This window comes from Laccaria bicolor, genomic scaffold (assembly GCF_000143565.1).
Source record: "Laccaria bicolor S238N-H82 LACBIscaffold_83 genomic scaffold, whole genome shotgun sequence".
NCBI lineage: Eukaryota > Fungi > Basidiomycota > Agaricomycetes > Agaricales > Hydnangiaceae > Laccaria > Laccaria bicolor.
In genome coordinates this window covers 42041-58283 of record NW_001889954.1, presented here as the reverse complement: position 1 = coordinate 58283, position 16243 = coordinate 42041, and the positions used below count along the sequence as shown (strand labels likewise).

At 42.2% G+C, this 16243-nt stretch overlaps 4 protein-coding genes across 4 annotated transcripts; 2 read left to right on the top strand and 2 right to left on the bottom strand.

Annotated features, from left to right (window-relative positions):
• Positions 1 to 722: 722 nt before the first annotated feature.
• Positions 723 to 996, top strand: LACBIDRAFT_317620 (uncharacterized protein; the record flags this gene model as incomplete). The annotated part of the gene is made up of 2 exons (XM_001890217.1): positions 723 to 750; positions 803 to 996. 2 exons carry the CDS (start codon positions 723 to 725, stop codon positions 994 to 996), a joined length of 222 nt encoding a protein of 73 aa, XP_001890252.1.
• A 7630-nt stretch (positions 997 to 8626) lies between these two features.
• Positions 8627 to 9271, bottom strand: LACBIDRAFT_335344 (uncharacterized protein; the record flags this gene model as incomplete). The annotated part of the gene is made up of 4 exons (XM_001890194.1): positions 8627 to 8802; positions 8918 to 8931; positions 8996 to 9050; positions 9133 to 9271. The coding sequence occupies 4 exons, from the start codon at positions 9269 to 9271 to the stop codon at positions 8627 to 8629; spliced, it is 384 nt and encodes a 127-aa protein (XP_001890229.1).
• Positions 9272 to 12996: 3725 nt separating this feature from the next.
• Positions 12997 to 13282, top strand: LACBIDRAFT_317618 (uncharacterized protein; the record flags this gene model as incomplete). Its single annotated transcript, XM_001890216.1, has 2 exons — positions 12997 to 13035; positions 13091 to 13282. The coding sequence occupies 2 exons, from the start codon at positions 12997 to 12999 to the stop codon at positions 13280 to 13282; spliced, it is 231 nt and encodes a 76-aa protein (XP_001890251.1).
• A 558-nt stretch (positions 13283 to 13840) lies between these two features.
• LACBIDRAFT_335343 (uncharacterized protein) lies at positions 13841 to 16048 on the bottom strand (the record flags this gene model as incomplete). The annotated part of the gene is made up of 8 exons (XM_001890193.1): positions 13841 to 13921; positions 14035 to 14061; positions 14140 to 14397; positions 14451 to 14773; positions 14980 to 14986; positions 15022 to 15568; positions 15622 to 15701; positions 15909 to 16048. Coding segments are annotated over 8 exons (1461 nt in total), but the record flags the coding sequence as incomplete, so codon positions are not given.
• Positions 16049 to 16243: the final 195 nt, after the last annotated feature.

The window sequence follows — 16243 nt, the reverse complement described above, 5'->3', positions numbered from 1 at the left end:
CAATTTCTAAAGTTTAGTGATGGAATTGTACATCCATCATATGCATAAAACAAACTTACAATAGAAAAAGGGATCAGATCCAAAAAATGAATGAATAAATATGATCTAAACTCATATTTAGAATATGGTGAACTTCATGGGCCAAGATTTTAGCGTATTCTGAATATGAATTCAGATTATATTTAATTGTTCATTTTTTGGATCTGATCCCTTTTTTTATTGTAAGTTTGTTTTATGCATATGATGGATGTACAATTCCATCACCAAACTTAGAAATTGAGAGCAAATATATCAGAACAAAAGAGATTAAAGTGTATCCTGCAGTTTTGAGAGCATATGTTTCTACATATGTAGCCCTACATATTTGTCACTGTCTCAAGTGTCAAATGGTTTCAAGACCATGGTCATGACATCCAACAAATCAAGTCTATAAAAAGTATAGTATGTGATTACTGAGACAGTGTATATGCAGGTGAAGAGGAGAATGAGCTAAGAGGGGAGGAAAACAAGGTAATTGGTAAAAATATCTTTGAAATCCTGTTATTGAATTCAATTTTTAGCCAAAGCAATCACAATATGCACCAAAAGAAAATCAGTTTGTCAAGGACCACATTCAGGCTTACCTTGATGAACCCAGGGTAGCAACGGAAACAATCAAGGAAATGGGAGGTTATATGATGTACTGGCACAATGCATCACAGTCCTGACCACAACTCTCATGAATGGGTTCTGATTTCTGCTCAGCCCCAGGTAAGCACCATTATTCACACTTATGTTCCTTTATTTTCAACAATTGTTGCAGCTACTTCTGTGGATGCAGAGCGAGCATTTTCCACTGGCCACCGTCAGATCAATTTCACCCAGCACAATATTAACTCTCAAACATTCAGAGCAGAAATGGCTCTCAGATCCTGGATTAAATCCCCCCTCTACCCAGGCTTCAATAAAGTTATGCAAATGATTGAAAAAAAGATGGACAATGATTTCTTTTTGTAACACTTTATGTCACCAAAATTGTTCTTTCAATACCTCTACATAAATATCAATTGTTCTCAAAGGCATTTCTCTGAAACTGAAAATAAATACTCTCAAGATGGCCAAGGCATGCTAATACACACCCCAAAACACACTCTGTGATCAAGGCTCAGTTACAGCAGCATTATATAAAGGGAAAGACCTCAGATTATGATATATAAATAACTTTAGTTTTACTGTACTCAATCTAGATCATATATGAATGACTTTTGTTTTAATATGAATTCTTCTGAATTTTCGCTTCATAACACAATTTTTTTTTGTAAAGAACAGACAAGAAATGAACAAGATATATAACTGAAGCTACGTCCTCAGCCACTCAGGCCGTTTTACCCACGGATATATTCGTAATGTGCCTTATCTGATCTGTGGGTGGGAAAATCCGTGGATCGGGTACGGTTAATACCTGGGTGTATCCATGACAGTCCCTATGTCCTGTGCTGCTCACTTCTCTGTTTTATATGAATGCAATAAAATTTGACACACCTAAGCACAAGTTGAACTGCCAGTGCTGCTGTTGTGGAGGCCTGTAAGGTGCCTTGAAGCTGGTTGCGAACTGTCCTCTGATTCTAAACAGCTCAATGATTGGATTGAGCACAAATGATTTAATTTGTTGAAGTCCTGAGCAGTTCACTCCAAGCTGTCATGTTCTAATCTCTTCATTTCAGTTAGTAAAGGACAAGCGGTGTCCCAGAATCCAACTCACATGGGGATAAACTAAACCAGTGTGGAGACTTTCAACCCCTCCGATAAGTGCCACAGATGAATTTGTAATTCAAGGATCCAAACGGCCCAGGAATCAGATTGATTACACCTTGTCATAGTCCTAACCCCTAGGATGCACTTTTGAGATTCTGCCTCAAACTCTAATCCCAAAACAGGAAGCCACCCATTTTTAGGAATAAACCAAACAAACTGATGTTTGGTGTCATGATTTCATGCTCACTGTGGCCCTCCAAGGTTCTGACTCAACAACAACTACTTACAGGAGCTTGCCAGCCTCATCCATGTACAACCTCCCTCATAAAGGTATTTTCTGTCTTTCCTATATGAATCACTATTACTAACAGACATTCTTTCAGGCCCAGAGGCATAATACAACAAATCAACATACTTGCCCCCCCCCAACAAGAACCCACTGCCTCCAATATGAAAACATTAGCCCGCCATACCATGCCACCTGATAGAATGAAGTCCTTGGAAGGATGACAGAGCACAAGTGACATTTTGCCTTAGCAGTGGGTCTCAAGCAGCAGTGAGCCTGAGGAAATGTAGAGCAAAGAGAAGCAGCTTGTGGAATGCTGAATTGAAGGGCGAGCTTGAGTAGAGCAGCTGTATGATCACTGCAGGTGTGTTTTCTAGCTTTCTATATCATGGTCCCAAGGCGATGTCAACAGTCCTCATATTTTCATTAAAGATACATTGTGTGTGCATTAAGTAGTTGCAGCAGAATACTCTAATTTCTGCTTGAAATGCTTGTCCCTCTTCTCTCCACCTTTTAAAGACTGAAAGGAAGCATAAGATAGATTGTATTCAAATAAGCGCAGTGCTGAGTGACAGGACTTTGACTTGACTTTGACAAAATCACTGAGGATGGCGTGTTTCTAAAAATAAGGCAGCTTCCCTTTTTGGGATTAAAGTTTGAGGTGGAAAGTGAACAACTTCTAGGACACTCAATTTTTAAGGTGGAGCATGTGCCAACTGCAGCCGTGACTCTTTAACATTGGTGCTGTCACTTTCTCCATTTGGTTAATTGAAAATCCATTTACAGTGCTTTGCATAATGCTTTGCAGCATGAATTTTTTATAATTGTATTTGGCTGTATTTGAACTGGACCCGAGATGTCACACTCAGGCCTATTCTGGATGGGATCCTTTTGTTGAAATCAAATCAGCAAGCTAGACTCTTTGCATGATCAAGACAAAATGGGGAATAGAATTCCGGTTGTCTCTGTAGGTTGCAAAGGCAAACAGATGGGTAACTATAGTACAAGCTCTCCTATATATACTGTAGACTATGAAATAAAAAGGGATACAGATGAAATGCCTGGAAAAACAATAAATGTACCTTGATCTGTAAATCAGGTGCATTGTGTATGCTTGCACAGCTCCTGGAATTCCAATTTTGCATAGAGCAATCATTCTGGACCAATCCTTGACATTTTTCTTGGTGAATTGGGGCTGAAAATATTTCACAAGGTACTTCTCATGCCTAGTAACACTATCCCAAAGAAATAAACAGAGGTCCTATTTATACAAGGATCTGAGACCCCACACCTTTCTTGCTCTATGAAAAATATACTTTTATTGAGGACTTTTCAAGTTATACCCAGTGTAAATTTATTTGCTATCATGCTATACTTCAGGCATTGTTTAAAAGACATTATGAGCCTCCATGGATCAATTCAAAAGGATGGTAGCATTTTTTCTTCTTGCAGAAAAGAAGGACCAATGTTGTAGATACTTGTTTACTTCCAGAAAAACTCTGGGAATTAGCTTCTACAGACATCATGCAAGGTTCATTTTAACATTTCTACCTACCTTTGTATTATACACACTACAAACATTGATGGGGAGTCATTTTACCTCATTCCAACAGATATATTGAGTGAAAAATAAATAAAATGGAGAACAAGTTCAAATTTACCCTTTAGAGGAGGATATACAATTTTCTAGCCCAGAAACTTCATGAAGCTCATAACAATAGCAGGGAGATCCAGTGTTCAAAATATCTCTTCCTCAAGTTGTGAATTGCTTTCAGTAGGCTGCAGTCATTCAGAATTTTCCACTTTGTTACATCCCATTTTTGGCACTTGTCACAGTCAATTCCCTGCCTTATCATGAGTTTTCAATTGTTCATCCCCAGACTTGGTATGTACCATCTACACCTTTTTAGCTATGTTTCATACACCAGGGTGTAGTTCTCAAAATGTTTGGTTCTTGTGTTACAGGACTAAATTTGTCCAAAAAATTATGTGACATTCTTTTTGCCCAGTTAGTGTAACCACCTTCCTTTATTAAATGGTATTCCATTGGCACAAGTTTCGCCCTGTGGACCTTGTAAAATGTAATAAAAAAAAATGTCAGAATACAGAAAAACAACAGAAAAAAGTTGAATATTCAACAACTTACAACCCTATTTTCAATGATCACAAAAGAAAAGAAAAAAAGTCTGTCAGAAGGTGATGCGTCCCAGAGAGAGAAGGATGATGCATTACCCAGCTGGTGTGACCTAAGGAAATATTTGGAGGCCATAAGCAACCACAGTGTGAGGTGATTGGACATGGAGAGTTGTTACTCACAAATTTCAAAATTTGATTGACACAGCTTGTTGTGGGCAGTGATGTCTGGGCTACGGACAATGACAGCTTGTGTGCCAGTAGTGAAGAGGGCAACAATAATGTAGAAGAAAGTGGATCACATTGCAGATGACTCAGCTCCCCTCCAAGCACTACTTTATCATCACCGCTGCTCTCCAGTTGGGCTGATTGGATATACAATGCAAAAGCAGACTCTTGTGCTCTGAAATCCTTCTAGCACCTGAACATTGTGCCTTGTTTGATATCCTGGCCAGCGCCTTCCTCTTCATGTCACTGAGTGGTTGTGATTGAACTTCCCATCCAGCTGTTTAGCAGTTGGACTTTCCCACCATCTAGCAGTTGCAATCAAAAGTTGAACATTGAATGTTGTACCCTCACACCATCTAGTGATTTAATACCCCACCACCCCCTACACACTTACGAGTGAAGATAGGAAAAAAGGACAGGAGGAAAATTGAATGCACATTCCACCACATCTCCTCACTCTGCCACACGATGTCTTCACATCGCACCAATAGCCATAGTGTTTAAAAGTCCGGTTAGGTTATATTATTGGGTGCCCAGGGGCTCTAACTGAGACCGAGACCAGTTAGGGTTTGTTCCCAGACCCAAAATAACCTAACTGGACCCAAGATAACTGACCAAAACCAGTTAGTTGCAGTTACTAACCAGTTAGGACCGAAAAAATAGAAAATAGATTAAAACAGCATATATTTCTCATATTTCTTGCTGTAAACATTATTGCCATGTATCATAGCTTTAAAATAAGCCCAAGAACGCTAGGTTCGGTGAAGAATTGACAATTTTATGATAATATTCTTGAAAACCTACTTTTTTGGCCAATATTTTAGTGATTTGACCATAACTCTGTCAGATTTTTATCGTTTCTCATGCTTTTAGATGTGTTTTGAAGGGGTATAATAGGGTTGGTTTTAACTGGTCATAACCAGTTTTTTAACAGTTAGTTAACTGTGAAATAACTGGTTATTTCATTTCCAGAATTGACTAACCACTAACCGCGGTCTGGTCTTTATGCGGTTAGGTCCGGTCTGGTCTTGGTTATTTTCCAGTTAATTGACTGGACCTTCAAGTGCTAAATAGCCATGCAATCACACTCATGGATTATCTGCATCCTGGCCTTGTACCCTACTGTGGCAGCTTCCTCACTGCTGAAGGAGATTGAAGTAAAGCCTATGGTGGTCCAGGGGTTCTTTTTTTTTTTTTTTGTCAAATTCAAGTCTATTGAGGCAAAGCCCCATGTCAGACCTTACGCCTCTGTAGACTACCTAAGGCCCCTAGTGCCAATATACCTGACCCCCTATGACCATCCCTTGCACTGTTGAGGGCACACCCATGGCAATTCTTCCTGGCATGGAAACACCATTTAGAGATGTGTCTAAAGCGAGCAGGGTTTATAGGATTGGAAGGGAATGCCCAGAGGCCATAGTCAAACAGTGGTATATAGCTAGATTTGGATATCTTACATAATATATTGATCTTTTGTCTTGAACCACCATCTTGTCAGCAGTCTTGCCATCCTCTTGCACTACATGTAGTGCTTTGTATATCTGTACTTCCTACAGTATGCATAATCATGTTGGGCCAGCTGAGTACCTTGTAACTGCTCATTGCTCACTCATGGGTGTTGATCCTAGATCCACCCATTCTTGCCTCCTCCTTCCCTCTTGGCTTCAGCTATGCGAGAAGTTCAGAGTGAACACTTCACAAGGGTAGTCTCATCACCCTGCTGTGTGATGCAGTCCATCTGATGTTTGTTTCATCTTCCAAGTACCCAATCGTAAAGCGACAGGCACAGCTATGGGACAAGCACGTTCAGGTTAAGAGAAAAAAGTAATTTGTTGTTTGTTCTTCTTGCTAGAGTGCTCTTTTGACCCAGGGGTTCTTACTAGTAGTCTTCCACCTGTTCCTGTTCCAAGGCCTGTTTCAAATGATGTGCCAACTCAGCAGAAGCACTTCCAAGGTCTGAATGTCTTAGTAGGGTGATCCAATATGACCGAAGAATCAAGCTGTTTCTCTTATCATCATGGCCATCATCTGACTTTGATGTTGATGTACAAAATATTATCCTACACTCTTACAAGGTTCTGAAGTACATTTTTCAATGCTCTCACTTGGTTGTTCCAGGAGAAAGCAATGGTACAACCAAGGAGGTTGGGAAGCAGTTCTTGGAGTTTGAGAGGTAGTGTTCGCAAGTTCAGTTCAGTCCGGTTTTTTGCCCCCAAAACGCGCAACCGTGGACCGCAACCGGTCTAGGACCGACCCAGATATTGAGGGAACCGAACCGAACCACCTAGGACCGGTCTATTTCGGTCTATGGAGCCGGTTCAGACCGATCCAGACCGGTTTTTTTGCATATAATTTATTATACCAATATAAACCATTTGTATCTTGACTATTATTACTCTGAAAAATAAACGGGTTAAATGGAATAGTAAAGCATGTAAATACCCGTCATTCTACCAATTTTGAAGAGATTTAATGAAGATTTGACATAGCTATGACTGAAACCGAATTACATCTCGTAGAGACTCGGGTAAAATATGGATTTGGTTATATCTTTCTCAATTCTTAACCGTTTTTGATGAAACAAAAACCCAATAAAAGGTAATAAACGTGGTTACAAGGGTATGTAACGCACGTGACCGTTTAACCGGTTGCAACCGATCAAAACCGGTCTTTGAACGGTTTTAATATATTTTCGAAATGAGGCAACCGGCAACCGGACCAACCCCAAATTGGGGCAACTGCAACCGAAAAAAAGACCGGACCATGGTCCGGTTCAGTTCGGTCCACCGGTTTTTTGCGGTCCTATGGACTGAACCTTTAAACACTATTGAGAGGGTTCAGTTTTTGAGTGTATTGAGACTTCAGTGAGTATTGGAGTACTGAGTGTGTTCAAGGGGTTCTGTGTTTGAGCATTTGGGGTTTTCATCATTCTCCCTCATCAAGTTTGCATCAAGTTCACTCCCCATCTCTTTGGGTTTTGTCTCCCTCTCTTCTTATCTCTCCTTTCAATCCTTCCTGTCTTTCTTGCTCTCTCTGTCCCTCTTGAGCTTTGTCCCCCTCTTATTCACTCTGCCTTTCCCTCTCTGCCTGGTCTCTGCCCCCACTGGAGTAGTGCATCCTGGCAGATGCATACTCCATCCCCCTGGTGTTCGGGGACTCACTTAGGTGTCAGAGGGTTTACATACACATTTAGATGTCACATCGTGTTTGTAGGTTCTTCAGTCAATACCACCACATCCATTCGTGTCTACGCACTCTCTGTGTCACTTGCCACCTCTCCACCATCTTTTCTCTTGTTCCTTCATTGGAGGCTGATGTGAGAAGTTCGCAATCTTTTTCCAGTTGGTTCATGTTTTGTCATCGTTAGAATAGCATCCTCTCTTGGTTCTCTCGTTTAGAATTCAGGTGCTTCCTGGGGATCATCTGACCCCTGGAGAGTTAGCTACAAGCCCTAGGGCTATTAGCCCTAAGGCTTGTTGTACTTGTTTGTGCAGTCACTGATGGGCCCATGTTGACATAGCCTGAGAATGATCAAGAATTCTGCAAAGCCTGCCAGCTCATCAGACTCTGTGTAAATAACTTACATAGATTTTTTTGTGGATCTACCAATTTCTTGAATAATTCCCTGTGAATTATCAAAGCATGGGAAGCTTTAAAATTTCAAAGACTTTTGTGAAAGATACCCCATTTTCTTTTGAAAATGGAGATGTTTGACAGAATCAACACCACCAAACACTTTACCAAATAGAGTGTCAACTCTTTAGCCTTATACAGTGACTAGTGTTTGAAAGTTAGGTTAGTTAACTGGAAAATAACCGAGACCAGACCAGACCATAACCGACCAGGACCACAAATTTTACCTAACCGATCCTAACTGTAACCATGGTCCAGTTAGTGGTTAGTTATCAGTTCAAAATATTTGAGACTGAACAAAAACCAGTTAGGACCAGTTATAACCAGTCTTTGGGTCCTAAAATTACATCAACATATTCACCTGTTCACAAGCTTTATAATGACTCCAGAAGTAAATTTTTTGGTTGAGAATTACTAAGTTTATGGGTAACTGAAATATGTGTTACTTTTGTTCCAAGTGTCACATCTGTGACATTCAATGTAGCCATGTCAAACACTTTCGTGACTTTCCTTCCTTGTTCATCATCACTATATTTCCACTTCACCTCAGCAGGGCATTTCAAACGGTAAGCAATAGGCCCCAAACATGTTTTCTTAACTAATTCCCACATTTTAGGCACCCTCATACTCGTGTCCTGGAGCCTCTCCCCTCCAATGAGGGATGTAGGCCGTTGTTTTTTGTGTTTCTGAAAGTTCAGTAAGGAAGGGTGGGATGGGAAATAGAGAGGGGAGACCCACAGTTTGGGAGACCCAGCCAGGTGTGTGAGCTCCATGGCAGCCACCAGCAGCTGGCGAACATGTTTTGTTATAGTTCAACATGAATGCCTATGCACCCCACCCAACATGAGGCACCATACCATCACCTGCCATTTGGATTCATCAACACTCAATGCCGGACCTCACCACTGCTATCCTGCCTGTATAGCCCACCACATCACAGATCAACCCCATATCTTGTTGACTCCTGCAACATCAACTCACACCATGTCGACCTGCGCCTCATCAACCCAGCTGCGTTGACCACAGCGCATCAACCCTGCACCACCATCATCATGTTCAGCACTTTACGACCAGCACAGGGCGGCATGTGAGATGCACACCACCCCATTCTTGCTCACATGCTGTTGTGGGGCTGTACTTGCACGACAAACAAGGGGAATTACCCTTGTTCATCAACTCTCCAAATGAACGAGGGAATTTCTTCCCTTGTTCATCTCTTTTTTCATTCCCCCAGCATGCAACTTCACATTGGGCCATGATGTGAGGTGGTGTTTCACCCATATGTCACCTTGCTGGCCCTCTTGACCTTTTGTCGTTTATATTAGAATTATAAATTTATAATGTAGATGGGAATAACCGGTCAAGACCAGTCATGTAACTGGCAACTAACCGATACTAACTGATATAATTGGTTAGTAGCAGTCTGGTTAGGTTATTTTGAGTCTCACCTCTAAAGGTAACCAGTCTTGGTCTCAGTTAGAGCCCCTGAGGGCCCAATAATTGGACCAGACCAGACTTTCAAACACTAACGGTGACCAAACAGTGACGGATTTCACAAAGAATAAATTTACATTGTTCTACTACAAATGTATACATAGTGAAAATTGGAAAGAAGAACTTACAAAGTCAAGCTCAGCATTGGCTAAGCATCAACCAATTAGCACAAGTAACTACCACTCAAGCATCATGTGGCAATGAAAATTTTGTGTGTTTAGTGTGTGTAATGACTCTCAATAAATTGTATATATGTGGAACTGAATGTTTGCAAGTGGCATGATAAGTACAGAAGGGAAACAGAGATGCGAAATCAATGTGATGGATGTGACAATGCAACAGACCCATCACCTCATCATGTTTAGTTGTGGCTGCACATGAGAGTCTCAGTGGTGTTTTCCAAGGAGGGCATTGAATCAACTGGGAGAGAATATTCTCCTGAGAATAATCATCTGATGACCCACAATTGACCGGTTGTGGAAGTTGTTGTTCAACACTAGTAAACAAACTCAGCAAAAACATAGTTCACCCTCTGTACCCTGGGGGAAGAAGCTTGAAACTATTAAAAATGCATTCTACACAACCAAGCCTAGTTTTCAGTCAATCTACATTAAAATTATGAGTGGCGGTGTCTTGAGGAATAGAAAAATGTGAAATTTTGGAAGAGAACTTCAATCAAGGTGTCACTTTCTGTGACAAACATGTTTTGTGTTGGCATCGTGTTCTCTGCTTTTGCCACTTCAAAATAAATCTATGCTAAACCATGGATATGAAGTCCACAGCCGAAGCTCTGCTCAAGGTTCTGAGTCTTTACAAACTCAGTTAGTCCATTAAAACACAAACTCATTGAAAAATTCTTCTTGGATTGAAATTTTACTGGTTATTGTTTGAACCACTTGGCAGGGCATGCTTGAGATCCCAGGTCAGTGAACAATATTGTACTGCAGTACGTTGCATCAAGAAGGGGGGGGAGCAAAGAGTTTTTAATCTGAGGTGGGTGTTACAAACAGAGGATGTTGATTCTAGGTACATAGTTGACTGTGGGCAGCCGTGCTCAATGGAGGCCATCGTCAAATTGGATATTGTGGATTGAGGTCAGCGTAAGGTGGTTCGGTGGATGTGGTAGCAAGTTGTGTGGTGGTGTGGGTTGTTTGGCATTGGAGCCTTCAGGGTAAGCCGAGTGTGTGATTCTCAGATTCTTGTGGTCCCAGCAGGTTCAACATTCTGTTTCCGAGGGAGCCTCAAGGCTAAGAGCCCTGGGGCTCATAGCCAGGTCAGTAGTGTTTTAAAGTCCAGTCTAGTCTGGTTTTTTACCTCAAAACAAGGCAACTGGCAACCACAAACAGTCCAGACCGATCCAGATATTAAGGGACCACAACCAGACCCTTTTAGACTGGTCCTAATCAGTCCACAATACAAAAGAAACCAGTCCAGACTGGTTGCAACTAGTGTTTAAAGGTTCAGTTCAGTCCGGTTTTTTGCCCCGAAAACGCGCAACCATGGACCGCAACCGGTCCAGGACCCACCCAGATATTGAGGGAACCGAACCGAACCACCTAGGACCGGTCTTTTGCGGTCCATGATACCGGTTCAGACCGATCCAGACCGGTTTTTTTGCGTATAATTTATTATACCAATATAAACCATTTGTATCTCAACCATTATTACTCTGAAAAATAAACGGGTTATATAAAATAGTAAAGCATATAAATACCCGTCATTCTACCAATTTTCAAGAGATTTAATGAAGATTTGACATAGCTATGACTGAAACTGAATTACATCTCCTAGAGACTCAGGTAAAATATGGATTTGGTTATATCTTTCTCAATTCTTAACCGTTTTTGATGAAACAAAAACCCAATAAAAGGCAATAAACGTGGTTACAAGGCTATGTAACGCACGTGACCGTTCAACCGGTTGCAACCGATTAAAACCGGTCTTTGAACGGTTTTAAAAGATTTTTGAAATGAGGCAACCGGCAACTGGACCAACCCCAAATTGGGGCAACTGCAACCGAAAAAAAGACCGGACCATGGTCCGGTTCAGTTTGGTCCACCGGTTTTTTGCGGTCCTATGGACTGAACCTTTAAACACTAGTTGCAACTGGTCTTTTGTTGAAAACTTTATTGTACCACAGAACCTAAATACTACCTCACATACATAGCATACATAGATAGATATTTTAATTCTCCATAGACTGATTTAAAATTTAAGCAATTCTGTGAAGATTTGACTGAGATATGGCAAAAATGGAAAGGATATACCTTCAAATTGTGTATAGAAATGTTTTTGGTCATATCTCAACCAATTCTTTACTGTTTTTGATGATTGAGGGACCAAAAATTAGGTTAAAATGTGTGTTAGTAAAGTCCAACACGTGATGGAATGAAAGACCAGTTTCAACCAGTCTAAACTGGTCTTTTTCGGTTTTAAATATTTACAAAAACATGGCAACTGGCAGCTGGACTGACCACAAATGTGGGCAACTGCAACTGGAAAAAGTAGTGTTTGAAAGTCTGGTTCGGTCCGGTTTTTTGATGCCCAGGGGCATTAACCGTAACCGTAACCAGTCTGCCTTTTCCCCAGAAGTCAAAAGACCAGACCGGACTGCAAAAAACTGCGGTCTGCGGTCTTTTTGCGGTCTATAGACTGGTTTCAGTCTGCATCGGTTTTAACCAGTTTATGACCGGTCTTTAGGCCAATATTTTAAAATTATGAATCGGTAAATGTATTAACATCTCTATTAGCGTCAAAACGAGCCCAAGAACGTTAAATTCCATTAGGAATTGGTGCTTCTATAAAATAAGTCTAGTACATCTATTATTCCCAAAAGTAATTTACATTTTAATTCATATCTCTCTCGTTTTTTGACCAAATCGTACGTTCTTGGGTGTGTTTTAAAGGATATTTAAGGGGCTACAAAAGACCGGTTCACGTTAACCGGTTTTTTTTCAGTCTTTACATCTCAAAAATAAAAAGACCAAACCACAGGTCTGGTCTTTTGCGGTCTTGGTCCAGTCTGGTTACAGTCTTTTTCCAGTCATGAGACCGGACTTCCAAACACTAGGAAAAAGACCGAACCATGGTTCAGTCCAGTTCAGTCCCATGTATATTTTCAGTCCTGTAGACTGGACCTGTGAACACTACAGGTCAGCAGGCAGTCCGACATTCTGGCTTCCTGGGAACAAGGGAGTGCCACCACATGTGACTGAGAGTAGGATTCCAAGTGGGAGTGACTTTGGCAGCACATACTTGGACAATCATTAAATTGTGGGAGACAAAAACCAGTGCGCCCTCCTTTCTGCTTTTTTCTGGTGTTCAGGGAGGAGGGATGGTCTGCTAGATATTCTACTCTTTTTCGGCATGCAAGCATCATCGCTTGATCATTGCAAAGGGGCCGATGATCATAGCTGCCAAGTCATACTATCTTGTGCTCACTCGGGATTTCATTTCTGGATTTTTTAGATGTTCCTACTTTTAGCCACATGAAAGCCTTGCCCACCATATGCATCTACTTTCGTCTTGTTGGATCTTTTCCAAATCTTTTCAACACCAAGCTGATCAAATGATTCTGAGTAGTGTTTGAAAGTCCGGTTTGGTCCGGTTTTTTCATGCCCAGGGGCGTTAACCGTAACCATAACTGGTCTGCCTTTTCCCCAGAAGTCAAAAGACCAGACCGGACCACAAAAAGACCGCAGACCACGGTTTTTTGCGGTCTATAGACCGGTTTCGGTCTGCATCAGTTTTAACCGGTTTATGACCGGTCTTTAGGCCAATATTTTAAAATTATGAATCCGTAAATTTATTAACATCTCTAATAGCTTCAAAACGAGCCCAAGAACGTTAAATTCCGTTAGGAATTGGTGCTTCTATAAAATAAGTCTGGTACATCTATTATTCCCAAAAGTAATTTACATTTTAATTCATATCTCTCTCGTTTTTTTACCAAATCGTACGTTCTTGGGTGCGTTTTAAAGAGTATTTAAGGGGCTACAAAAGACCGGTTCACGTTAACCGGTTTTTTTGCGGTCTTTACATTTCAAAAATAAAAGACCGTAACCGCAGGTCCGGTCTTTTGCGGTCTTGGTCCGGTCTGGTTACCGTCTTTTTCCAGTCACGAGACCGGACTTCCAAACACTAATTCTGAGCACCTTTGATTATTCTAAGTTTAATTTCTAACCATGGCTGAATCTTGCTATTGAACTTTCAGCTGCCATGGAGGCGTTGGATGTGCCGGTTTGGAAACATGAGGTAGTCTAAGGGAGCACTACACACTGAGAGAGAGCTGTCGAATTGGTCCAAGTGACTAAAATGTCGTTGCTTGAGTGCTTAAGCCTCAATCAATGATACATCATAGTCTTGCTCAAAGGCAGGCATCTGAGCCCATGCTGCTGCTTCACACTCCCCCAGCTACTCCGCGACGTTGGAAACTTAATTCTCAGTCAAATTTGGCAGTCATTCGTTTTTGGCGAGCTTTCAGTTCTCACTGAAGCAGCTGCTGAACTATATTACGGGTAACCTACCAGCCCTAGTACTGGTACGGGGTATGTCTTATCTCCATATTATATTCAACTATTCTATACACTATTATCTGCCTCCCGTTTTTTTTCCTGATTGCTGCCCGTCACCTTTTCCTTCAAGTAATCACTGTCCACCGTCGCTATCCCGGAAAGTTTATCTCGATCCATAGGTAGTTCATTTTGATCCCCGCTCGACTCATCTATCGAAGTGCTAGTCCCTAGTATCCCGACTGTTCCCGTGAATCTTATAATCGAAAACTGGCGTGCTTGTCGTACAGCATCCTCTGTTAGAATATCGGACGCCGTGCCGGAGTTCCATGCAGTTCCCTGGGCTACTCGATATATGATCATAAAAGAAGCAATTGTCTGTATAATGGATTGTTGGTTAGAAAGCAGGGTGAGATACGCCAAAGCTGTACCTGGACTTGGACCAGAGTCGACATAGCAATATTTGCCACAGGGCTTCCCAATGCGAACGGTACCAAGAAGAAGAGGACTATGACGTCCTGAATGGACGCCGATTCCACAAGGAGAGAAATAATGCTCGTGTAGTGCGAACCATGCCGTTTCCCAAGAACCTTGTACACCCGCCTTCGGTGGAAGTAGAGGCGGATGCTGATCATGAGAGTGAGCAGAATGTTTAATGAAAGGCTTGTGAAACCATATATAAGGGTGAATGCGGTGGAATTCCAGGGACCGGACTCAAAACGGGATATCCGGACGAGGTAAGTAATACCGGTTACTGGGACGGAATACGTGAGTAACGAAACAGTGAGGTTTGAAAAATGATAAGATGTACCAAAGGATCCGAGAAGCATGATTCCGGGTATAGCCATAATGATCCAGATCGGTGTTGTTGAGGCTCTGTATATGACGAAACATCTCCAGAGCTTCCATGACATGCATTAATCAGCGCCCACTGACTCTCCGGCGCGGTGAAAAACGTACGAGCAAACTATCCGCTGACCAGTTCATCAACTGAAAACACACATTCCCAAGCATACTAATCGGAATCGAGAACATAACCGTTTCATAGGCGGCTGGCCCACCAGGAAAATCCCGATTATCAATGAAGCCAAGCTGCGTCATCTCAGCTTGACTCGCCATCGTCAAAGTGCTGAGAATGAACATAAAGCAGGTATAAACCAAGAGCGCCCAATGTTGTCTCCTTCTTGAAATTTCGTGCGTTTCCTGATGTGCCCGTTCGCGTAAAAGACAAAAGTTGAGGGTAAAGAGTGTTAGAACCACGCCATAAGCGACTGCTGAAAGGATTCCTCCTTGGAGCCACATCTTCTCGGCGAAGAGTTGGGAAGCGGGGACATTGGGTCGGTAGGGGTTTGACAAGGTGCGTGAAACGGACAAGGGAAAGCGTTTAAGAGTGAGAATGCTCCGAAGGGAGAGGGGCACGAACCAAGGCCATTCTTTTGACTGATGAAAAGAGCGCCCGTCAATCACGGTCCCGTCGATAGACATCGCGCGGTCATAATGTCTTCGCGAAACCCCTTCGGAAAGCGGAACAATTTCGGCGGAGGAAGGTCTGAAGGATAATGAGGCCTCGTCGCATTATACAAGAGGAGATGAAAAACTCACGAGCGGAGGCGTTTGATGCTCAACATCAACGCTGGCCACGATGTGTAATTGCGCTCCAACACCGCACTGTCTTTCGGGGGCTAATATTGTACGGTCTAAATACGAAGACAAACTCCGCTGAGCTCCACTGCTGTGAGGTGGCAAAGTTGAACCCTTTTGTCACTCTACCAGAAACGCGAAGTCCGTCGGGCTGGTGTGACCAGTGAACACGTTGATAGAATGGAATACGGGCCGTTGATATCAACCACAGCTGATTCTGGTCCTTACAATCGCGCCAGCGGCCGCACCTGAGGTGCTAACTTGGCGTTTGTGAGAATGGTTGCTTGCGCACCAATGAGGCCACCCACGCACGATACGTGTACCTCTCTTATCACGTCATCAGGTGGGCAGAGTCTTGTCTCTCCAGTCCCTGTCAAATATGGGATGCCTATGAGTGGAAAAGCAGCCTGCGCCGGATCAGGCAAAAAAAGCCCCTCATATGTCTCAAATTGAACAGTCTGGAGCAGGAGATCTAGCGCTCAAAAGAAGGTCTTCTCTGCGTTGAGAGCCTGTCCGCGTGTCGTTCCATTTTGAGCTTCCGGAAGGGAACCTTGCTCAGAACCGGATGAAGATAATGAGTTCA